This window comes from Xiphophorus hellerii, chromosome 16 (genome assembly GCF_003331165.1).
Source record: "Xiphophorus hellerii strain 12219 chromosome 16, Xiphophorus_hellerii-4.1, whole genome shotgun sequence".
Classification (NCBI taxonomy): Eukaryota; Metazoa; Chordata; class Actinopteri; order Cyprinodontiformes; family Poeciliidae; genus Xiphophorus; species Xiphophorus hellerii.
Genome location: NC_045687.1, coordinates 19199293 through 19223567, shown reverse-complemented (window position 1 = coordinate 19223567; position 24275 = coordinate 19199293). Strand labels below are relative to the sequence as shown.

Sequence of the window (24275 nt, the reverse complement as noted above, 5' to 3'; positions counted from 1 at the left end):
ATAATCTTGGATAGCGGTAACTACGTTTGTATCACCGGCAATGTTCATATTTTCAACAAACGGCAGAATAATTTCCGATTCTTAAGCCAAAAGTGGAATCGTCCAATCAGGGATAAGACCTGCCACTTCCATTTGTGATTTTTTTATTTGTAACTGTGCTTAATCAATGTCGTCATGTTTTTGAATATGTTGCGTTTTTAACGTTGTATTTTAGTGATTTGAAAGGTCTACAACCGTTCAGCTACAGGTCTCTAAATAACCAACTTGAACAAAGTAAACTTCGTCCTTGAAAGGAAGAGTGCAGACTAACTTTGAAACAAATAGTAATTAGGAAAGTTGGTTATGAAACGCTGCGGTTTCATTTTGCTCAAAGTATAGAATGAAAAAAGAACCACACTGCACACGGTTTTCAATTATTATTATTTTTTACAAATAATAATCAGAAAAGTGCGACTAATCATTTCAGCCGTACTCAGAAGGTCAAAGCTGTTGACATATTTCTATGACCTAACCCCACTTTAAACTGGATTTCATCAAGACGTATCAGAGTAGAAGGGGGCTACACACAAATGCACACCACACTTTTCAGAAAATCTTGTATCCTGTTGTAACTAGTTTTGCAATGCACTACTAATGCCTACAATAAGTAGCTTAGCTGTATAAATATTTTTACATATTTAAGACAAAAGAAAAAGAGTAAACTGTCATCAAGAGGAAAAACATGCACTTTATTCTCAAGACTGTCCTTTATACAATTAAACAAAGCTGTGCAGCCTTACAGGAGGCCTTAAATTAATAAACTATTAATAATTAATAAATACTATTAGGATCAAGCATACTGATGCAGTTTCAGAGGTGATAAACCACTAACTGGTTTACCAAGGATGAACTCAAAGTTCTCCATTTCAAATAGTCTGTATTAACGTAAGGCTTCCTCTTGTTCTGTTTTTGGGATTCGTGTTTTTTTTTTTTTTTAAACAAATTTTAATAAATCTTTTTCTTCCCACAAATTTAATGCAAAAGATTATCCCCTGATAAAATCCAGATTAAATGAATTATTATTTTAGAGTAATTCACATTAGGTGTTAAGAGAAGAAAAGATTGGAAAACAGTGACATTTTAAAGGGTTTGTTGTAAGAGAGTGCCAGCCCTATTAATCACGTTCGTATTTTAGCTTCAGTTTTGCTACTGAATATTATTTTTGCTGCATTCCGCTTTGCAAGTGTTCGATTGTTTAAGAGATTTATTCCAGAATCAAGAGGAATGGTGGCGCAAACAGAAAGGTGATGATGTTGTCTTCCACGTTTAAGCAGATATAAATCATAAAACAAACACAGGAAACTATTAAAACCGGTCCTCCGGAATGTTACTACATACACAAACATGATTTAATACTTAATGATGTTTGTTTTTTTGGGTCAAAGCGATGGAGAGCCACCACAGGGGGCGTGGGGAGGAGGCTTGAACTGCAGCAGGCAGCAGATCGATGCGCTGGGCTGCAAACATTCACAAACGACGCTAAAACGGACCCGACCTGTCGTATTCTCGGCTGGTGCCGGCTGCAGCCAGTCAGAGACGCACGGCACGACGAACGGATCCGTCTTCTGACCCGGACCCGGCTGAGGACGGACAGGAGTTATCCAAAAAGTGATTGGGAAAAAACAACACCGCTTTGAGAACAAGCGGCGAAGCTCAACTTTAAGCTCCGTGAAGCCCGGTTGCTATGGTGACCGGAGCTGGTGTGGAGCACTTTGGCTGACTCGGAGCGAGCGTGCCCTATATTTGGACCGAGCCGAGGCCGGTGCTCAGGGGGTTAACGCCTACTTGTGTAAACAAGAGTTCAGTCGCGGCTCTTGCAGCGGAAGAGGCCGCCGATGGGCTCCAGAGTTTCACCGAGTCGTCGTTGCCGTCGCCGTCCTTGTTGTTGTTGTCATGGTTCGGAGGAAACTGAAGGTAGCAGAAGAACAGTAGTGTAGTTCCTGCGGGGTTGAATCGTGCTGAGAGGAAAATGATGAGTTGTGCTTCCTCCGAAACATGCAAGCAGTGAGATGGAGTGGAAATCTTTTTTTTTTTTTAAAGCTGTCGTTAGGCAACTTTGAAGAGAAGCAAGCAATCGCTGAACAAATGCTGTAGAAAAAATGTTGTCGAAATAATCGCTTTCTGCTTTTTTTGTCACGATTAAAAATGTCTCAGATTCCTAATGATAAATCTGAGAATTTAAAGAATAAAAATGAAACTCCACCCTCCTGGTAGGTCATGTTTTAACTGTAGCTGCGTTTTCAGCACAGTTGTGTGCAAAGCTTTGTCGCTATTCAATGTCGAAACAACACAATTTCGGCCATTAAATCAGAGAGGTAAGTGAACTCACATGTGAATACGTCTGCTCACACGTTGAGTCATTAAAAAACATTCCGCTCCATCACCGTCCTGTCACTTTCTGACGTCTTGTTTGTCTTTTTCGCCAGTAATAACATCCGGTCGTTCGTCACATGACTCGCAATAACGTTCAGACTGCAGTTTTGTGAAATACACTAATCTCAATAAGGCGACAAACCTGATCATTCAAAACATTTAGTCGTAAAACGTGAGTTTTTTTTTTTTAAATTGCCGTTTTTTCAATAAAGCAAAATTATTTTAGTGATTCCAATTATGCGCAATTTTACAGCCAATATAAACGCAGCTACTGTGTAATCCATTCTTTAGCTTGAATTTTACTACACACTCCCGAGCCTAATTATGAATGAGCAGAAGCTGTCTGGCAACATGAAGTAGGCTGCTTCATAATGCCCCGGTCTCACTCAAGGGTTTCCGCCAGTGTATTATAAGCCTGGCGGGCCACCAGGCTTTACTTGTGCCCCCACCAGGCTTAGCATTGCTTATTTATATAAGTCTTTTAAAATGTTTGCATTTTTTAAGACTTTATAGTTGGTGTTCAGGTGTTAATCTTTCAATAACACATAATTATCAAGTGATATTTTCAAATTTCATGTCAACTTTAAATATTGTTTAACTCAAAAACACAACGAGCCGCTGGATGAATGACTGCCCTAGCACCCAACCACCAGGCTTAACAAGTTTTTTGGGGGAAACCTTACACTGAATTAAGAACAGATGAGGAAGAAATGAACTGAAATCCGTATAGAAAAGGGCAACAGGAGGCATTTCTAATAGTTTGGGACTCAAGTGAACCGCAGTGAGTCATTATCAGTGGAGAAAACATGAAACAACCTTTATGTGAATGGCCAGCTGACCACAATTACTCATCTATGAGGTCGCAAACAAACCCAGAACATCAAAGAACAGCAGCGATAACTTTTTGAGCTGCTTCTATTGTCTAATCAATTAATTGGTGCATTTACACTGTAATCTGCTCATAAATGTTGTTTGTTTTGAGTAATAAAAAAAGCTGGATTTCCCTGGGTGTTAGTTTTAATGTGTCAGAACAGATTCCCCTTAATATAGCGGCACCTCCTGCCATTATGATCTTTTTAACCACAGCAGCCCAACAGGAAGCACAGGGATGTCCCCAAGCTGACACAAATATGGCGTCATACTTCCCCTGATGTATTTGTGTGTTGGAAAAACAACATTTGACGAAAAAACCCCCTCAATGTTTTGGACTTTCACTTAATCAGGTGACAGATCCAATCATCAAAAAACAACTTTCTGAATCTTGAGAGTGATGAGAACGTTGTGTTTCTGTGTTTATGCTACTAGATTCAGTCTTGAAAGCTACTAAATGAGGCTCGTTGTGGGCAACCGCTTTGTTAGGAGGTAAAAAAAAAGGCGTGCGAATCAGTGTTGCCACTTTTTACAGTGTAACTCTTCAGCGCCGGAGCTAAAGAGTCGCAGGGAGGCGTGGTGTCGGTACTCACAGGTGAATGGGGCTCGGTTGACATGTGGGACAAACCCCGTCGTCCCTGCTGACCTCCAGCACCGCGTCCGGGAACCAGACGGCCGTCTTACAGGCCGGGAAGCCCACACAGGCCAGAAACCTACTGCAGATACACACACAGGAAACAGGCCAATTAGTTGTGTTTCATCTAATGTTGTCCAGATAATGAATCCAGCAGTGGGATATTGGGCTTGTACTTCTTCACATTTTCCCATGTTACTTCATTGTGTTTTATAGACAATTTATGCTAGGACCAAGGACCGAGCTGGATCTATTTGGCAGAAAAGAAGCTGCAAAAAATGTTGTTTTCTAGATGCATAAAGCTGCAGCCAAAAGGTGCTTCAAACACAAATCCTCCAACATTATTCTGACTAATATTTGTAAAAAATTAGAAAAGCAGACATTGTTTTCCTTCTGTTTCACAATTATGTGCTACTTTGTGTTGGTCTATCACATCAAATCCCCAAAAAACACACTGATATTTGTGACTGTGATGTGGAAAAATGCTAAAAAAAACCAACAAAAACGTTGCTTCTGGACTAAGATTGAAATTCAAACATGTAAGTTTATGTGGAACTATGGACTAGACGAAGGTTTGTTACTTTATTTAGAGTTAGTCAGTCCCCCTCTCTCTCTCTCTGCTCTCACCTGTTTCCCTCCCTCTTCTTCTTCAGCACCATGTCCCGCCCACAGTTAGGACACTTCCTGACCGGCAGCGGGACCTCCATGTCCAGCTGCTCTGCGTCGGGCAGCTCCAGAGCTGCGCCCAGGTACGGCGACAGAGCCTCGTCTAACCTGAAGCGACGAGAAAAAGCAGCGACATGTTGCTAGGACACAGCGTACGCAGGGCGCCAATCCGCTCCGTCGTCGTATAATTTGAAGTGAGACTAACTTCTTCGCCTTCCTCACAGACTCTATGAAGACAGCTTTGTATTTCTGGATGTGGTGCTGCAGTACGCTCCGCTTGTCCTTCCTGCCCTCCGACACCAGCTTGAGGTCGGCCTCCAGCTCGGCGCGCAGGTTGGGTTTCGACATCTCGTAGCCCATGGAGTTGTAACCTGGACGCACAATCGCCGCGGGCGACGGCATGTTAACGACGCCGCGGTTCACGCAGCACATTGCGGCGCGGAGACGCGGGCGAAGTTACCCTCCACTAGTCCCATGCCGAGCTCCCCGGGGAGAAACCTCTGGTCCGCAGTCAGACCGACGTACATGCGACTCTTAATGGTCTCGATGTGTTCTGCGTGGGTCGCATCCGTTCCTGGAATACACACATTTAGTGCAGAAAATCACACACTACATTTTAAACAAACATGATATATGCCTTGTTTTTTTATAGCCACAGAAAGTAACCCTGGCACAGCACTCTGTGTTAAGGATGTTAGTTTCCTGGCTCTACTGTTTTTATTTTCAGTAAAAAAGTACAACCGGTACCAGTGCTTCTGTGTTTAGCTATCTCTTTTATATTACCATAACATCAACATTTTAAAACACTTTTATACACTTGAGTAATTGCTGCTTTTAACTCCCTACAATTTTCTTCCCCAAGTCAAAATGACACACTTTGGCAGATTTATATTCCCAGCGTTCTCAGTAAGGATTAACTCTGGGATTAAACGCCAACTGACGTTACATTTAAAGATAGCACAAATTTTAAGAGGACAAATAAAACTATATTTTAGCAAACTGCAAACAATGCATAAGTTCCTGGATGTGAACTGAACTTATTGTACTGCAGTTAACCATGTGTTTAACCTAAAATTACATGTACTTTGACACGTTCCATGTAGTTGTTTTTTTTATTTCATTTCTAAAAACTGTTATAGTGATGTAATGACATGTGGACCACTTTAAGAGTAGTGGCAGCATTGCTGCAGCTAAATGTGGATCCTTAATAAACTAAGCTAAGCTACATTATGAACTAAATTAAATCAAATATTTGGGTGTCAGTATAAAACTTTACCTTGTATTTATGGTAGATATTTCTACAGTGAATTAAAACCAAATACGGATGATCAGGCCAACTGTTTGAATAAAAGAAAACTAAGTTTGGTAATATAAACATTTTCCCCCCAACTCTAATTTATTTAGTTTTTTTCCATACTTTGTCAGGCTTTAAAACTACTTCCAACTTGACCCTTCCAGACCGAAAGGAGCGCCGACAGTACAACCAAATTTGCAGTACCGTAATTCCGCCACACTTTTGTGCAATCTGAAAAATTCCAACGGTTTCTGAAAGGGGAGACGTTGAGCTTTCCAGCCGGCATCGGGTTACTACGGTAATTTCACCCCCGCCGCAGCAGGGAGTGAAATTAATCTGAGGGACGCTCTTTTAAACTGCGTTTCTTCCCTCACCATCGTGTTTTTGTATGAAAAGATGTTAAGACACAGACATAAAGTTTACAGCGCAGACACAGAGCCACGCTGGGCAACATGATTCTTTGTTCACAAAGATAAATCATTCTCACTGCTCACTCAACGCACCTCTTCAAGCACAACTACATGTTATACCTGCAGTTCACATCGAGCTGCACAGCAGAGCAACGCAGTGGGGTTTCATCTTGACTCCTACCTTGATGCAGGAGGTCAGGGGGCTTATAATACCCTGGGGGAAACCTGGATATATGTAAACACATCAGTGTCTCCTGGATTCCTGGGCTTCTCACCCCGTCTCTAAGGGAGCCCAGAGACCCAACGGAGAAAACCCCTCCAGTATAACAAGGCAGCTCCCAGGAGGGGCACTCTCCAGTACCCCCTCCAAGGACTTAAAAAGGTGGGTAAACAGTCAGAACCCGACCCAAACCCGTAGGTAGAGGGAGAGGCTATCCTCTTGTTCACCCCAACGTACAGGCACCAAGATGGAGGCAACAAGAAAGCCCACTCCTGCCCAGCGCCTCTCACAAGGGGCAACTCCAGGGTGGGAGAACATCCAACCCCTTTCAAGGAGACCGGCTCCAGAACCAGAGCCATGCACTGCAGTGAGTCCGACTATTTCTAGCCGGAACCCATGGGCTCTTTTCGGGCTGAGCCCGGCCGGGCTCCATGGGTTAAAGCCCGGCCACCAGGGGCTCCCCAACGTGCCCCGCCCCCAGGCCTGGCTCCAGGGTGGGACCTCATGTAGGGGCGGGTACAACCACTGTTTCCAACGGTCGTATTCATCATAAGGGATCTTTGGGCTGCACTTGGTTCTGGTTCCTCACCTTGGACCTGTCTGCATTGGGTGGCCCAACCAGAGGCATGAAGCCCCGACAGCAAGACTCCTAGGATCACTGGGACACTCAAACCCCCCCACCACGATAAGGTGGCAGCCCATGGAGGGGACGTGTATGTGTGTGTGTTTGTGTAAATATTAAGTAACCTATTAATTATGTAAGAAAGAGAAAATGAGAGAGAGGAAGAAAGTTGTTATTTAACACGAGGAAACGAGCACAATGTGGTGGGAAGCATATTCTGACTGTTGGTCCAGTTGTGAGGTGAAATGTATGTTTTAGTTTTTTTAGTCTTTTAGGCTCGAATAAAGTTTTTTAGGCCGTAATTTAACAGGTTGAACAGGAAATTAGGAGGAGAGAGAAGGAAATGACATGCAGCAGATTCCCCAGGACTGGGAATTGAACCCAGGTTGACAAACCAAACCTAGAAGTAACATCAGAAATAAAACACTTTTTCTTTTAACCAGCTATAAAGCTGGTTAAAAGAAAAACTGGATTAGGGATTTCCTGCCCCTTTTTCTTCTCTTTTATACAAGCAGACAACACATAAGCTCAACAACACAAAAGCTTTATATTTATTACAAAATGTTCATCTAAGAATTGATTTCTTCCTGTGATGGAAATAATTTCTGATTAAGTTCTCTGTTTTCATACTTTCATAGATTGTTCTTCTTTTTACCTTTTCTACAGTTTTTCATGTTAAATTGCACTTTTTTGTTAAGTTTGTTATAATATCTTGAATCTGTATTTCTAAATAAAGACTAACAGAAAGATCACAGTAACTTTTATTTCTGATAAAACCTGTTTTTTCCTTATAACAAACAAACCAGATATAACAAGTTTGAGCTTCTTCATGGTCCGGAGTATTAAATTATGATAACAATTATCATCTAATATTATGTACAGATTAACTCTAATCTTAATTTAACATCCTGGAACCTGAAGAATCCAAACCTGTTAAATCAGCTTTTTAATGTTTGGTATAAAAAGAAAAACAGGATTTATCAAAGAAAAAAGGTGAATGGACTGAACTTGTGTCGTGCCTTGCTAGTCATGTTGACCACTCAAAGCGCTTCACACTACAGTCACATTCACCCACACACACATTTACACCCACATGCAAGTCGGGGGGCAACTTGCCGCTAAGTACCCCGCCCCGGGGCAGCTCAACATGTGGCTCAGGAAGCTGAAATCGAACTTACAACCTTCTGGTCACAAGACGACCACTCTACCACCGAGCCACAGTCGCCCTAAAAAAGCCACTGCATGATCCTTTTGCTAATCTTCTTTAAAATACAGACTTAAACAGAATAACGAGCTACAATTCAGTGCAATTTAATATAAAAAGTGAGTAGAAAAGGTAAACTAAGGGACAAACCATAAAAGCACAAGTACAGTGAAAATAAACAGAAATTATTACTATTAAAAGAAGAAATTTTAATTCTTAAATCAATACGTTGTTATAAATACTGAGCCTAGTTGCGGCACTGAGCCGTCTGCCACTAAACCAGCGAAGGGAAAAGGGCTAACGTTCGGCTAATTCAATTCATTTTACAAGTTTAACAATAATACTGGACATGGTTGGAGTTTCTTAAAGTGTTTTGGGGGCAATTTACAGTGACCAACTGACCTGACCTACATGTTTTAGGAGATGTGGGGGGAAACCGGAGCACCCGGAGAAAACCCACGCAAACACGGGGAGACCATGCAAACTCCACACAGATGGTCTCTGTGAAGACGCAGCGCTAACCGCTGCACCACCGTGCTGCCCACGTTTTTTCCAATCGGGTCGGGAAGGGATCTATTTTCTAGTTAGTCGATGGGGAAAAACTTCATGGTTTATAAATTTCCTCTTGACGGAGCGTGGCATGGCGCCCCGTTCACAGACCTCTCACGTCTTTCTCCTCTAAATATCCAAATCAAGAACATTAAACATGTTCTTGATCGTCTTCAATCTTTTGTTTTTTTTTTTGGCTTTTTCAATCGCAGAATGTTTTGGACTTTTTTCCAAATTGAAAATTTTGATTTTTTCTTTTTACCATCCTGCAGGGTTTTAGTATCTGGATTGTTTAAATCCTCCAGGATGGTTTCTCCAGCGATCTCAGTCTCTCCTGTGGATTCTGGATCCGTGGAACAACCTGATAATGTTTTTTCTGAGAGTTCCTCCTCCGAAGAAACCTCTGGACTGAAGACTTTAACCGGGTTGACTTGGTTCTGTGAGTCTTTCTCCTCTTTGAAAACTGGGATGTGTTTTTGATGGAGATCTTCTTCCTCAGCTGTCACAGTGTCGGGCAGCAGTACATCCTCTCTTTCTCTGTCCAAATCATTTATCGTACAACTCATCTCCTGCTGGTATTTTGCTGCTTCCTGTTTTAATGCAGTGACATCCGTTTCATACAGCCGGTTTAACTCCAGGTACAAACTCTTAACCTTCTCCAACTCAGCCTGGACACTCCTTTCCTTGTCTTGAAGGAATTTAATCTCAGTTGTTGTTTTATCTTGGAGGACGGCAAACTCAGCTCTCATATTGTCTAGACGCGCCATGTCCTCCTCTGATTTCTCCAGCTGAGCTTTTCTCTCCTGCTGGTATGTTTCAACCTGCTGCTGGATATCCATAATGTCTGTTTCATATTTACATTTTAGCTCCTCGTAGAAGAAGTTAACCTGATCCAGTTCATTTATCAGCTGCTTCTCTCTCTTTTGCAGAACTGTGATTTCTCTGGACATGTTTTGGACGAGCTCCTCCTTCTCAGCTCTCAGGTTGTCTAAACGAGCCTTGTCCTCCTCTGATTTCTCCAGATGATCTTTTCGCTCCTGATTTATCTGCAGCTGAAGGTTTTCTACTTGTTGTTGCAGCTCACAATTGTTTCTTTCATGCATAACCTTCTCTTTCTTTTCTCTGTTTGTAAGAGCAGTTTCCTCCTGGTTTATCTTCTTCTGGTACGTTTCAGCCTGCTGCTGTATATCCATAATGCCTCTTTCATATTTACATTTTAGCTCTTGGTAGAAGAAGTTAAACTGGTCCAGTTTTATCATCTGCTTCTCTCTCTTTTGCAGCACTGTGATTTCTCTGGACATTTTATGAAAGAGCTCCATCTTCTCAGCTCTCAGATTGTTGATAAGCTGCAGATTTTCCTTCGTTCTTTCCATGTTGGCGTCTTTCTCATGTGTCGCCTCCTGCCGACATCTTTCCAAGTCTTGCTTTAGTAAAGAAACTTCGCTTTCATATTTGCAGGTCAGTTCATTATATGAACGTTTGATCAGATTTAATTCGTCCTGCAAAAGTTTCTCGCCGTCTTGCAGGAATGAAATCTTTTGGGACATTTCTTTAAACATGTCGTCCTTCTCAGTTCTCAAGTTCTCCAGCAGTCGTTGTTCCTCACTCAGCCTCGCTTCATAAAGCTTCTGTGTCTCGGCCTCCTGCCTCAGCAGAGCATCGGCTGCTTCATACTCAGAGCGCAGTTCCTCGTAGGAAGTCTGGAGTTTGTCCAGATCTTCTTGGAGTCCCTGACTTTTCTTCCTCTCAGCCTGTATTTCAGCCACAAATGCTTCCTGGCTGAGGAGGTGGGCCACCTTTATCTCCTCCAAGTCTTCTTGCAAGTTCTTCTTCTTCATGTACTTCACATTGTTGTGAACCTTGGAAGCAATGACCGCAGCGTTACGGACTGCTGGATCACTGAACTTCTCTAGTCTCTCAAGTTCCCTCTTTGCGTCTTTGGCCTGGTTGATAAACGTTTCTTTGAGAGCTTTTTGCTTTTTTAACTGGAGTTTGGTCTCTTCCAGCTCGGCCTCCAGGTGGGACAGTTTCTGGTTGTCTTCAAACCTCCCGGCTCTCTCCATTTCCAGAAGGTAACTCAGCCTGTGGATTTCCCCGTATAAGGCATTCGGGTGTGCAGGAGGGAACCTGCCTTGGGGGTTTTGCTGGCCTCCCCTTCTCGCGTGGGGTCCCATCATCCCACTGTGGTATCTCGGCGTATAATGAGACATTTTCTCCTAAATACAATCAGTAAAATCCTCGATTGGTAAACTACCGGAAAGAGCTTTGCGTCTGAACTGGTCAGTGATATTGCAAGCAATGAAAAATATGCAGAATTGTGTTGCATACAATCCTACAGTTGATGACATCACAGACTGAATCGCCAGTGACATCACAGAATCTTCCTTTGCTGGTGGAGTGACATCATTCCACCACCAAATATCTTCCTCTTTATTCTTGTTTACATTCAAAATAGTCCAGGATTCAGTCGTTTTTATCCCAAATATCAGGGCATCAAACTCATTTCCATTTTGGGCCAAAATCTGAATGTTCATAAAGTTCCTGTTGCGCCGGATCGTATTGATAAAAACCAATTCAATTGTTAAAAGTGTTCCTTAAAATAACATGATATTGAACATCTTTTCACACTAATCAGTCCATCCAGGATTGTTTTTGTGGTTTTCTGCCATCAACATCACAGATTTCGTGGCACTAATTTAGAAATATTCGTAAGGAATTTTTACGATATTTGCTGTAATATATGATGTTAAATGTGACCTTTTATTAATCGCTCTATCGGTCATGGACTGTAACTTGACATCAGGTCAGGCTGAGACAGCGGTCACTTGAACCAAAATGTTTTTGGACAATTTTGAGAAAAAATGTTGATAAACTCAGAAAAATGTGGGGATCTGTTGATTTCTGTGTGAATTTTCCGGTTATTTGTGAAAAACTGGAGGGGCCTATTGCTGTAATTTGGAGTCTCGAGGGCCACATAGAAAGCTATGGCGGGCCAGATTTGGCCCTCGGGCCTTGAGTTTGACATTCTTGCCATATATGATAATTTGGAGAACTTTTTTCAATATCTATACTTTGGAAAGTTAATTTTGCTTGTTTAGTCAAACATTTATTTTCTTTTGTACAGAGGAAAAAGAGAGTGGGAAAGAAAATGTATAATAAATAGATGTAAACAACATGACAAAGTAAAAGATAAAAACTATAACTATTGATTTCTAAATCTTGTTGAAAGTTGGGTCGGATTGATTAAACCTCGTTTTTAATATCAGGCTTAAGACTCAAAAATTGTAAATGAATAATAGCTGTAATGTACTAGTATTGTTGTGGCTTGTTTATTGTTGCCATAGCAACTGCCTACCAAGATGGCTGTCAGTTAAAACAAAGAAAGTTGTAATCTATATTTTCAGTTTGTTTTTGTTAGCTTTTTAAAGGCACCATGTAGTTCTTATTATAGATAGTTTTTCTCCATTAATTCCCGTTTTTACTTTTATCAGCAGAAATGTTTCAGTGTTTGTTATTTGTTACCTGTGTTACCTCCTGAAAATGGCGTTAGCTACAGTTTATTAGCTCTAGCTAGCTTAGTGAACAAGCAGATCACCAGCTAATCACGTTAGCATGTTTCAGTAGATATCTTGTGTCTAACGGTTCATGGAAAGTTTGAGGAGTTTAGCTGAAACCAGACGTTTTGTGTTTTGAGAAACTCCTGCAACATTAGCCATGACTTATTATGTTTTGTTTATAGATTATAATCCACTATAATCTACCTGCTTCATCGGGCCAGCTAGGTGAAAAATATAACAAAGATATACAATTTCTGAGGTAAATATTAGTTTGTTCATGTCACAGAACAAAACTTAGTAATTACAGCATTTAAACCTGATTGAAGTCATTGGGTTTGTCTTTTTCTGCCAGGGTATGTAAACTTCTGAACTTCACACTTCGCTGGTAAAGAAGAAGCTTGTTCAGGTCGGAGGACCCAGGAAGCAATCGTCTTTCGAAAGGTGAGCTGCAGGAAAGCTGAGGAGGTTTTGGTACCTGAATAGGACGCCCCGCCCCCCGTCACGGTTGCTTAGAGACGGTTGCTATGCAGCCACGGTGAGCTGCTATCAACCCGCGTCTTTTAACACTAGGACTACCAGGATTTTGAGAAATTCCTATCTCTACCAAGAGGGGCCAAATTGGGTATCTTCCTAGAACTACCGAGAGAGGGCCAAACTGGGTTATTAGCATCCAAATGTGGCCAAACTGACGACTCTGAATGGTCTAATTAGCATCCCTGTAGATGAGCAGGGGGGAGGAGAGCCAAACTCACTACATCACCTTTCACGCTGATTGTCCTTGGAACAGGATAGTAATGGCCTTATTTACATAACAAAGGCGCCTCTTCACACCCTCTCTTGGAGGGCCAAACTGGTACCTGGACGAAGATTCCCATTTTGGGAATCTTTGGTAGTTCTAGTGTTAATAGACGGTAAATTGCGACAATAACTTGCTAGATATTGAAAGTTTTAGTTGTTATGGATAAATGGGCAAACATATTAACTCAAAGGACATTTAAAGAAAAAAGGAGAAATATCCAGGGGGACATTTGAAACTTGGGTCATAAAGGGTTAATTCCACACTTTCACAGCTTTGTGGAAGATCCGTCTCTTTTCTCCCCGCAGAAAGTACCTGTGGCTCAAGAGCCACACAGCGTAACATTTTGTTTTTTTCTTTTCTAAGGCCCGATGCCTCTGTGTTTCCTGTCTTCTTCATAAGAGAAGGCATCAGTAGCGCTATTGCCATAAAGTAATTGATCTATAGAAAGTACTCCTGCTTCTGCTCTTCAAAGTTTAGCGAGGTCTCACAGAAGCTGATGACATATATTTTTTTTCATTTTAGACAGATTTACCGATGCCGTGCTTCTCCATCAGGGATATGAGGTCGGCTTCGGTCAGCAGCTGAGGCGGACTCGTCTGTCCGTCCACCATCTCAATAGCGGAGGGCTGGAACTGGGAGCCCTGCTCATAAACTGGTATCAGCTGAAAAAAAACAAACAACAACAATGCAATTTTCTTAATTAGTCACTTAAAGTAGAAGCGATCGGTACTTTCAACACAAAAATAAAAAGTAAGCCCACCTTTGTGCTCCACCTCTCGTACGGGTAGACGTCCAGGTAATTCCTTGCAATAATCATGAGTCCAGATGTGGAGAACTTCTCCTGAGCAATTTCTATTTCCACCACCGTCTCGTGCCCCAAAGCGTCCTGGGAAACGCAGGCCAGGAAGTGCCGCACGATGAACTCATACACACGTGCTTCGTTGCCCTGGGAAACGAGACACACAATCGAGATTTCCACGCACGTTCGACATGTTTCCATCGGTTTCTACGACCTTCCGGCAAAACTTTTACCAAGTCGGGTTTCAACATCTGTATGTTCCACAAAACAGCATTATACTTAATCTGGCTTCAAATTCAGAAGAGAATTAAAGGGCTGTTTAGTTTTTTTCCCCCCAAATTCGTTTAGCACCGGGGCTAATTCAGATCTGCTCTAATTTCACATTTTGAAGCATGATTGCTGTTCAATATGGACTGAAAAATCCAATGACTCTTCAAAGGGCAGTTTGTGATTTTCGATTTGTTTAATGCTTTTGTAAACGCTCAATCTGTAATGTCACCTGGTAACTGTTGGACTCACTTCAACTGGAAAAATTTAAATGACATAAAAGTCTAGTTATAAAACCTATTCATGTAATCGGTTTAATTTTTACACTCTTCTGCAGACTAACATTGTGAAAAGACAGTTTCATACCTTTCCCAACTTTTTAAGTCAGCCTAGAAATGTTGTTTAAATTCATTTCAGTTGTTTTATACGACGCTAACTCACATCAAATGTCGTCTCAAATAAGTTTATAGATGAAATATAATTGACTCAATTCAATCATTCCAATTGATCCTAGTTGTCAAACAATGTAGACAAATTCAAATTATTATGTAAATTGTTTACAAAGCTTCTCTCTTACTGAGCATGCGTGTAGCGACAGTGGCAAGGAAAAACTCAGCTTTAACAGGAACCAGCAGAACCAGAACCTGGCTCATTAGGAGCAGCCATCTTGAATGTTTGCATAAATACCACAAGGTTACTTCTACAGTGAGAATCTTATGTAACCTAAAAATTTCACTTGATTTTGCCAAAAATAATTTCCCCCCCAAAAACGAATCAAAAAGAAGAAAAAAAAAAAAGAAGAAGTAAAGAATGAAAACAAAAACGACGTGAACCAACCCACCTGCAGCGTGTTGGTGTACTTGGTGGGGTGTATGGGAGGGTGGGCCTGGTCAGAGTTTTTGCCCTGCCGTGGGTTGGGGCCCCCAGGCTGGTCCAGAACCCGCTGGGCAAACGTCCCCCACTCCGGACTCTGCGCCTGCTGCTCCACCAGGGGCGCCAGGGGAAGGTTTGCAGGAAATATGTTGGTTTCTGTGCGAGGATAGCTGATTAACCTGAACAGGAAATTAAAAAAAAATTAAATAAAAATGCAGCGTCATGTCGTATTCGCACAGAGAAACGGCGCTCTGCAAAACACCAGAAGGTCCCTGAGTGTCTATAAACGGGAAAGACTCTGACAGGCAGGTAAAGATGGAGGACTAATGAACTTAATGCTATACCCACCCTCGAGTATAAAGCTTTTCAGCAATCTTCATCGTCTCTTTGGCATTTATTCTGAGCTTCCTAGACGCCAGTTTCTCCAGTTCCTGCACGTCAGATCAACACAGAAGACTTTGCAAACAAGAAACCGATTTTTCATGCTGAGGCTTACATCATACGTGTTGCTGTTTGCTTTTATTATCTTACCACAGTGTCCAAAGGCAGTGGTCTCCATTTGCTCTTGGGTTTGCTTGTTACTGAGGTGACTGTTGCTATGGGATCCTGGAAATAAATGATAATATATTCTCTTTTCACGTGTTACTTTTGAACCGTATTTATTCGCACGAGTCAACAAACATTTTCTAAACGGACCGCAGTGTGTTGTGTTAGCTGCAGGAGCTGCTGAGACACACCTCTGGATAAGTTTATTTGCATTTCAGCAACAGGGCTGTTCAGAGTGATTTATATGATGAAAACAAAAGACAAGAACATTATAGAGCAGTGGTGTAATAAGGAAAGCGATAAAAAGTTGGAATACAGACTGCAATTAAAGAGGTTCCGGTCATTGTTAATCGAAGGCAGGTCAGAAGAAGTGGGGGTTTTTTGTCTTGATTTGAAGGCTAAAAACTGTAGCTTTGCAGTTTTCTGGAAGTTTGTTTGTGAGCATAGAAGCTGAAAACTGCTTCTCCATGTTTGGTGACCAGAACCAGAAGACCTCAATGGTCTGGAACGTTGGTGCAACTAAACAATTCAGTGATTTATAAACCAGCAGGAGAATTTAAAGTCTATTCTCTGAGCTACAGGGAGCCAGTGCAGGGCCTTTAGAACTGGTGTGATGTGCTCCATCTTCCTGGTTTTCTGCAGCTTTTTAGTCAGACCTGTAAAGACACCGTTGCAGTCATCAATGCGACTAAAGATAAACACATGGATGAGTTTCTCTAATGCTGAGACATTAGTCCTCTATTCCTGGAGATGTTCTTCAGGTGATAGAAGGCCGACTTTGTAACTGTCTTTATGTGGCTCTGAAGGTTCAGGTCAGAGACCATCACTACTCCCAGGTTTCAGGCCTGATCGCTGGTTTTTAGTTGTAATAACTGAAGCTCTAGATCGTTCCTAAGATAACTTTATTTTTTTTTTTAAGTTTTGGCACATCCGCACATTTATCTGTTCTAAGCATCTGTTCAGTGTTTGGATGGGTTCAGAGTCACCCGGTGACATCATAATGTAGAGCTGTGTATCATCTGTGTAGCTATGGTAACAAAACTTAGATATAGAAAGATAGATAGATATAAAATAATAGGGGTCCCCAGGGTTGAAACTTGGGGAACCCCATGTGAGACTAATGTCCGAGTCGATGAAAAATTACCTATTGACTCAAAGAAGTCGAACCAATCAAGTACTGTACCAACCCAGCTGTCCAGTCCTTTAAGTAATATGTCATGGCCAATAGTATTAAGTGCTGCGCTGAGGTCAAACAGAACCAGAACTGTGGTTCTCCCACAGTCTGTGTTTATGTGGATGTCACTGAACATGTTGACAAAGGCAGGCTCAGTGCTTTGGTGAGCACTGAAACCGGACAGAAAGACATCAAAGCGGTTGGCCATTGTTAAGGTACATCAGAGAGCAAACACACACACACACACGCGCGCGCACACACACTGCAGGCATGAGTTTAATAAGCAGGCTCTGGTATCACTAGCGAGTTTCTGTAATAGCAAAATAAAAGCAATCATTTGCAGAAAACTACATATCGTAGTAATTAAAAAAAAAAAAAAACTGTTTTGAAAAGAGAAAATCTAAACAGTGAATGAAGGTTGGAGACTAAAAGAGTGAATCATCCAGCGTTGGTGGCTCAAAAGAGTTTGACGGGGTTCACATTGAATGATCGTGAAGTGGAAAGGAAACGATAAATAGTTTTCAATATTCTAATCTGAGAAGTGTGGCGTACATCTGTATTCAGCCCCCTGTACTCTCATGCTCAGTACATTCCTGAATTTCTAAAATTCAAGAACTGCGTCGGCGTGTTGCAGTTTCTCTGCTACGTCACTTCTGATTGGTTCTCGTAGCTTTATTCATCATTTTCTGGTTGAGGCGTCACATGTTTGCACACCTCTGCACCTGGACGGAGTATTGCTGTCACTTTTTTTTTTAAACTTTCGGACAGTTGTTATGATGTGTCACCGTGGCAACGTGGTGTTGCTTTTACAGCTGGGAGCAGCTGATTAGCATCTGAAAACGTCAAATAAACATTTCCTCGTCTTTCCAGAACATTTTACTGTGGAATATCTTCTCTGCTGCCCAGATATTGAACTGTTAACACGTCACGACGGTCATACAGCAACATTCTTCAGTCAGAGGCCTCTTCAGATTTGTTGAAACACTGACTGCTACTGGAGATCCTTCCTTCCCACAGCGTCACCAACCACAACAATTCCTTGAAGATGCTTGGATGATATGAGTTACGACAACATTTAATTTCCCTTTGCGATCAATAAAGTACTACAAGAGCAAATATTTCTCTATATGTCCGGAAAAATAAGAACTATTGTTCTCCACTGTTTTCAGTACAAGGTCAACAGTGTTTGGTACCAGCCTAAAAAAGAAAAAAGAAAAAAAAAGACACCGTTCTTAAATGTAAATGCCGTGCAGTCTGCAGTCATTCGGAGCCTTGTTGCTGTGAAATGTAACAGCGGCCCAACCTTGAACAAACAGAGGTAAAGGAGTAATAGCCAGCCTGTGATGGAGTGAGCTCTGACCCGCTTCTGTCTTCCGACACTCGCAGCTCGCTCTGTGGGAAAAAAAATAAATAAAAAAAGAGCGAAAAGCTAGCTGAGTGATAATTACAGGGCTCGTCAGCCTCGCTGGGAAAGAATAAGTGTTTCTCTTGATGACGCTCCCGAGTTCAGACAACGCCTCTTCTGTTCTGTCGTCAGTGGGTGAAACCACTCGGGATTTAGAGCTCAAACGCGCCAAAGCTGGATCAACGAACAGAACGACGATCCAACATCACACAGTCTGAGTACGGAAATCAGAAAAACAAACAAACGAACAAAAAAACAGGAGACTTTGAATCTACAAGGTGCACTGGGGTGATACCAAATACGGCTTCGCTACCAGTTTTAATTACAGTGTGATAACATATGATTATTGGTGGGATACGTCCTTTATGTTGTAAGTTATTCGCCCGTTCTGTTTAAGATGCGTTGCCGTGTTTTCGGATTGTTGTTCTGGTGAAGCTGCTGGGCAAACTAGCAAACAGCTAAAGATGCTTTGGTATAAGGAAGTGCAATTTGGTCAATGTTATTGCGATATTTAAAATATATACACATATATTGTATATTTTAAATGTATATATATATATTTTTTTTTTTTAAATATACATATATATATCAGTGCAAGTAGCAATCCTAACCTTACTGACCATTTTACAGCTGTTATCAATAATATGAAGGACAAATCCTGCCAAGATTGACAATAAATCTAGAAATAAATTGCTTGTTAAGGTGTTTAATGTGCCAAATAATGCTTCCAAAAAATGAAAAATTAGAACTTTCCAAACTTATTTGATTATACGGTGTAACATAAATTTGTCATTTTCAGCAGCAATAATTTTAACATTAGAACTATTTAATTATTAATTTGAATTCTAATCTCAATGTTTTATTAAGTTTCATTTTCATTTCATAATTTGCTTTCTCATTTCTTTGATGTTTATTAATAAAATATTTTCACTTAATATCAAATTTTACTTAATTTGTTTTTTTTCCCAGTTTTTGTATATTTTCCAAATTTCATGTCTTTCCTTCAATATTTGAGAATAAATATGAAAAGAAAATCCAGCCTCCAGATGTGCAAAACCCAAATATTGACCCTCTAGAGCTGAATACACGTGCATGCCACACTTTTCTAACTTTATTTGTAAAAGTTGTTGAAGCGATGTGTAATTTTCCTTCGATTTTACAATTAAGTGCTCCTTTGAGCTGGTCTATCAACTAAAATCTAAAATATTAAATGAAGTTAGAGTTAATGAGACTCAATGTGCAAAAGTTACAGGGTTATCAATGGTATAATCAATACCGTGATTATGCTCTTAAGCCCCCCACCCCCCAAAAAAAAACATACCTCCATGCAGATCTGGTAGAGCACCAGACAAGCTGTGTGATGGAAGAGACGGTTTCTCTTCCAGCTGAACTCAACACTGTCGTCTTCCACCTCATGGAGCACTGAGACAAAGACAGACATACAGGGCAAGTTTTATAGCTTTAATCCAATCAACTTTTATTTCCGGTACGGGAATTCTTACCTTTGATCTTGTAGAAAGTCTCGGGTATGAAAGCCTGAATGGCTTTGAAGCGCTCCACCACAAATCCCAGGGTGGGAAACTGACAGCTGCCGTATGAGATCAGCTGATTGGCCAGAGACTCGGGGAAGATCTTCTGCAGGCGAAGCGTCTGGAACCGGGTAAAGGACGCACCTGACGACGATCAGAAGACAGACGGACGAGTGGAATGTCGTCAGACAACTTATGAGTTCCAGTCGTTCTCATATCTTCCTGCTTAACGGAGCGGTCGCCGCCTCACCTATCCGCAGATCCAGCTCCTGCCGGACATCGACGGCGTCGCTGACGTTGCAGTCGGGCTCCGTCAGCGTCTCACACGCTCTTCGAATCGAGTTGGGAGTGATCTCCGAAAACTTTGCTCGAAAGATTTGCAAATTGGGTTTCACTAGAGAAAAGAAATATATATATTTTTAGATATTAGCAGACAGAGGAATAATGTGCAAAAGTAGTTTGTGGATAAATATGAACCTGCTTTGCAAACGTCAATGATTTCGAAGCCAATGTTTTCTCCCTCCCGGTCACAGTCAGTCCAGATGACCAGAGCCTGGCACTGCCTCGCTTCCTTCTCCAGAGTCCGCTACCGAGAAATAAACACAAAAATTTGACCTTCTTTAATTATATAATCAAGTCATGTTATATCAATTCACAACTTAAAAAAGCTTTAATAACCAAATGAAAACATTCCAGGTGACTTTCTGGGATTTATAAGAGATGATTATTAACCACTGACATGAGATGTAGGACCGAAATACAAATAGTCGCTTATTTTAAGCTAGTTTTAGTTCCACTCTTCATATTAGTGGTTAATAAAGTTTTATTTGATAAACTGTAGGATAAAGAGAGTCAGTTGCTCTGAGTATAAATCCCATTTCTCTAAGTTATGGTATTGTCACATTTTCTTCATTAAAGTCCAGCTTTTTATCAGCGCCCTCTAGAGGTGACTGTAACAGAATCTTGTGCCAAGACTTTAAAAAACAAATTATGGTTACAAAATCAATTTTGTAACAGTTTCTGCTGTATGTACATATGTTGTGTAAAGTTCAGGATTTTTCCTCCAGTGTTTGGAGTTGTTGCTGCGCACTGTGGCTCAGCTGGCAGCTGGCTGAAACAAGGCTCCTCTTAACGCTAGGTGATATGGCTTAAAAATAAAATCTTTTTGTTTTTTTAAACCAATTTTGAGTTTGGATATTAATAAATTTTTTCCTCACTTTTTAAAAAAAAATGCTGTAAATGACAGAAAATATCTTAAAATGGCTTTTACTTCAGTAATTCTTTCTGTGGGTTGACCTGAATTTGTAGTAGAAAGAAACTGAATCAAGATGGCAGTTGGGTTAAAATCACCTTGGATACCCAAGAAAAGCATCGGCGAAAAAAAACAAACAAACATATTTTCCAAAATTTAAATAATCAAAAACAGAATATGTGATTAATCAATCAAATCAATGCAATTCCCACCCCTAGTCCTATGCTTTTTCTTTCCTTACAAGACAAATTTAAATTAACATAGACAAACATCGGCTATTTAAAGAAATTAAAGTGACATGCTTTAGTGTTTTGTTTTTCCTCTCAGTTCCAGCCGTACCTTGATTTGAACCATGTTGTCCGGGCAAATCTTCTCTACCTCTGCATCAAACAGCAACACGGGACTGCAGCTGTGCCTTGGAAGAGAAACGACAAAACTTCAAGTGTTAAAACGGAGGATTTTCAAACGGAAACCCTTTCCGTTTGAAAACCTATGCCTATAGGTATAGGTATGCCTATGGCATGCCAATTGGCATACCATTGCAATTGGTATGCCATAGGCATACCTATAGCAGGTATGCCTTTGCCATAGGCAAACTTGCCATAAGCAACTAAAGGCATATATTAATTTCAACTTACCATTTCTGGAAAGGCGCTTTGAACTCCAGACCCAGCAAATGGCCTGACACTGAGGTCATTGTCACTGTCACATTCTGAGATGAGGACAACAACCAGAGAAATCAGAGAGAATCACAATCAAATATTCAAATGCATGGGTGGGTTGCTTACCTGGCCAAAAAGATTATATTCATACTCATATATTTTATTGAACTTCGAAAATCCTTCTCTCTGCAACAGAGAAACCCATAATGAGCTGTGCTGGCAAAGAATAACAAGTCAATAGTGTTGTCATTACAAAACAATGGAAATAATGGGAGCTTTCTTTTACTTTTATATCAGATTACAGTGATACCTAAACGCTTCAGTAACAGTGATCAGTGACTCACCCTCCTGGCTCTGCCGCCAGACATGATCTCAGAGATGCCTTTGGCTGCATCGTTCTTCTCGGCCACGCAGAGGACCCGCCTGATCTGAGCTCGGCTGCGAATCATGTCTGCCCCCTGCGCCGCGTCCGAGCACCAGCGGCTCCGTGTCGCCCAGGAAAAGCCCGTCCTCGCCCGCAGTAGTCCCGATCGAAGCGTGGATCTGCCGAGGAGGTGCGCTATCAGCATGCCTGGCCCGCTGTCACATGAAGCAGCAGCGGCTGCCCTCGGACTCAGCCTCCCCGGTTCTGCTGCTCTTCCGCTCGGTTAGCATCTTAGCTAGCAGGGATGTGCTAAAAGCATCGTGGCAGCTCTCAGAAAGTTTCTCAGACGGCTAAAAAGTTTTCTCCAGCTGAACAAATTAACTTTTAGTTTATGGAAAATCGATAAAGAAAAGAAAATGAACAGAAAGTTTTATAGACTTGTTGATATAATGAACCGATTCGAGCCCAGTCAAAGTGACTGGCTTTGTTTACAAAATCCGCGCCTGACTGTCAAAATTACCGTAAAGGAGACCGTAAACGTGTCGTAAAGTCCCCAGTGTCGTAAAAAGTTGAATTGAGGAAAATTAATTATCCCCTTTTCACTATATGTGAGATACAATAAACTCACTAACTTTTCCCTGTGTTTTTAATAATACCTAGACATGAAAAAAGTACATTGAATGTTGAAATGTGTATCTATATATACAATTTAATTTGTCACGTAATATTATTTTTATAAGAGCTGCAAGGTATAGAAAGAATTCCCTTACACTAATGTGGTTTTCTAAAATGCAACTTGTAGTAATAATAATTAATTCCTCAGCCATGTTAAATGTGTTGAGAAAAAAGTTGCATCACTGTTTCTGACTATTTTTTCTAAAAACTAAACGTAATTTTTAAAAGCACTCGTGAAGAATAACTATAACTATGACGAAAATAACAATAAAAAAAGTATATTATTATTATTATTAGCCAAGACTGAGTCTAAAGTTGTTTTAAATTAAAGTAAATCTGTCGCTTTCTTTCCTAAATTTTAACTTTAACTCCATTCAGACCTGGGATGAAGACGTTTTTCCTAAAGATGCAAGAGTCTAAAAAAGGTATTAAGCTAACTCTATAACGTTATATTTTCATTACCAAAATCTGCACTAAATTTAAGTGAAGTGTAGAAAATACACTAACTACATATAACAAAATTATTAGAAAAATAAAATTACGTGTTAGTCAAACGATAATGACCAAAACTAAACTAAAACGTGTTGTCATTAACACTAAATTCTCTACACGTCGCGCATTTACAATGTTTGGACAGTAGGTGGCAGTGAGTGGTGTTACACATTGAAGTGAAATTTGATTTGTAAGTAAAACATCAACACTTTGACACAAGGACTAAGCACTTTGGTAGTTGTCTTTTGCAGCGGCCACCGTGTACGAAACGGGATAACAAACAAAATTTGCATTTTAATTTTCTGCTGATGTACTCCTTCACTGTATATTGGGTTATTATTGTTTTTCATGGGAAGAAATGTATTAAAATCCGTAGTACATTGCAATAAAACATGTTTAACCTTTGATGGAACACGTAGCACACAGAGTGTATTCAGCTGTGTCTGAAACCATATGTCATATAAATGTTTAAAACATGAAAAACATTTTTTAATGTTTAAAAATTATTTCTATATACATTTTTTCATAACAGTATGCTCAAGATTTTAATCCTCCATTTGTTGCACACTTTTAGGAATAGTGTAACATGACAAATGAGCAGATTTGCATTGCACATTTGATGTTGTGTTATTTGTGTAGGAGAAGTTCTGGTTTTGCCACTTCTAACCTCTAAAATGCTCAAACATCATTACTTTGTAACTTCTGCCTGTCAAGAGGAAATGTCAAGTAAGTTCCTTTCATTTAAAAAAATGATGCTGTGGTTGGCTCAACCACATTTATTTTCATTTTCATACAGTTGTATCACTTACAGTACGGGTCCCTTAGCTCTTAGTTTTTTTCTTTAGTGGAAAACAAAGTGGAAATAGACTTGTTTTACTATTTTAAAGATTATTTCTGTTAATATTAAGCAAAGAAGTAAATATTGTGAAGTACAGGAACCTCCAGACTGGTCACAAAGTCATATTCTAAACTGGGTGCTCTTTGTGTGTGAGTTTCTACT

General features: G+C 40.6%; 1 protein-coding gene across 2 annotated transcripts in view; it reads right to left on the bottom strand.

The window, feature by feature from the left end:
* Positions 1-22730, bottom strand: part of top3a (DNA topoisomerase III alpha) — a 29304-nt gene extending 6574 nt beyond the window's left edge. The window contains exons 1-17 of one of the 2 annotated variants that reach the window (XM_032587866.1): positions 22089-22730; positions 21871-21930; positions 21721-21794; positions 21422-21497; positions 20308-20416; positions 20081-20224; positions 19804-19974; positions 19623-19723; positions 15708-15782; positions 15525-15607; positions 15145-15355; positions 13998-14183; positions 13770-13899; positions 5043-5156; positions 4788-4953; positions 4544-4690; positions 3876-3998 (exon numbers count right to left, since the gene is read on the bottom strand). In XM_032587866.1, coding sequence (XP_032443757.1) covers positions 3876-3998; positions 4544-4690; positions 4788-4953; positions 5043-5156; positions 13770-13899; positions 13998-14183; positions 15145-15355; positions 15525-15607; positions 15708-15782; positions 19623-19723; positions 19804-19974; positions 20081-20224; positions 20308-20416; positions 21422-21497; positions 21721-21794; positions 21871-21930; positions 22089-22313 — 2195 coding nt within the window. In that variant the 5' untranslated portion in view covers positions 22314-22730. The remainder of the gene's footprint in view (positions 1-3875; positions 3999-4543; positions 4691-4787; positions 4954-5042; positions 5157-13769; positions 13900-13997; positions 14184-15144; positions 15356-15524; positions 15608-15707; positions 15783-19622; positions 19724-19803; positions 19975-20080; positions 20225-20307; positions 20417-21421; positions 21498-21720; positions 21795-21870; positions 21931-22088) is intronic. The other variant, XM_032587865.1, reaches the window with a different exon arrangement.
* Between the last annotated feature and the right edge of the window lie 1545 nt (positions 22731-24275).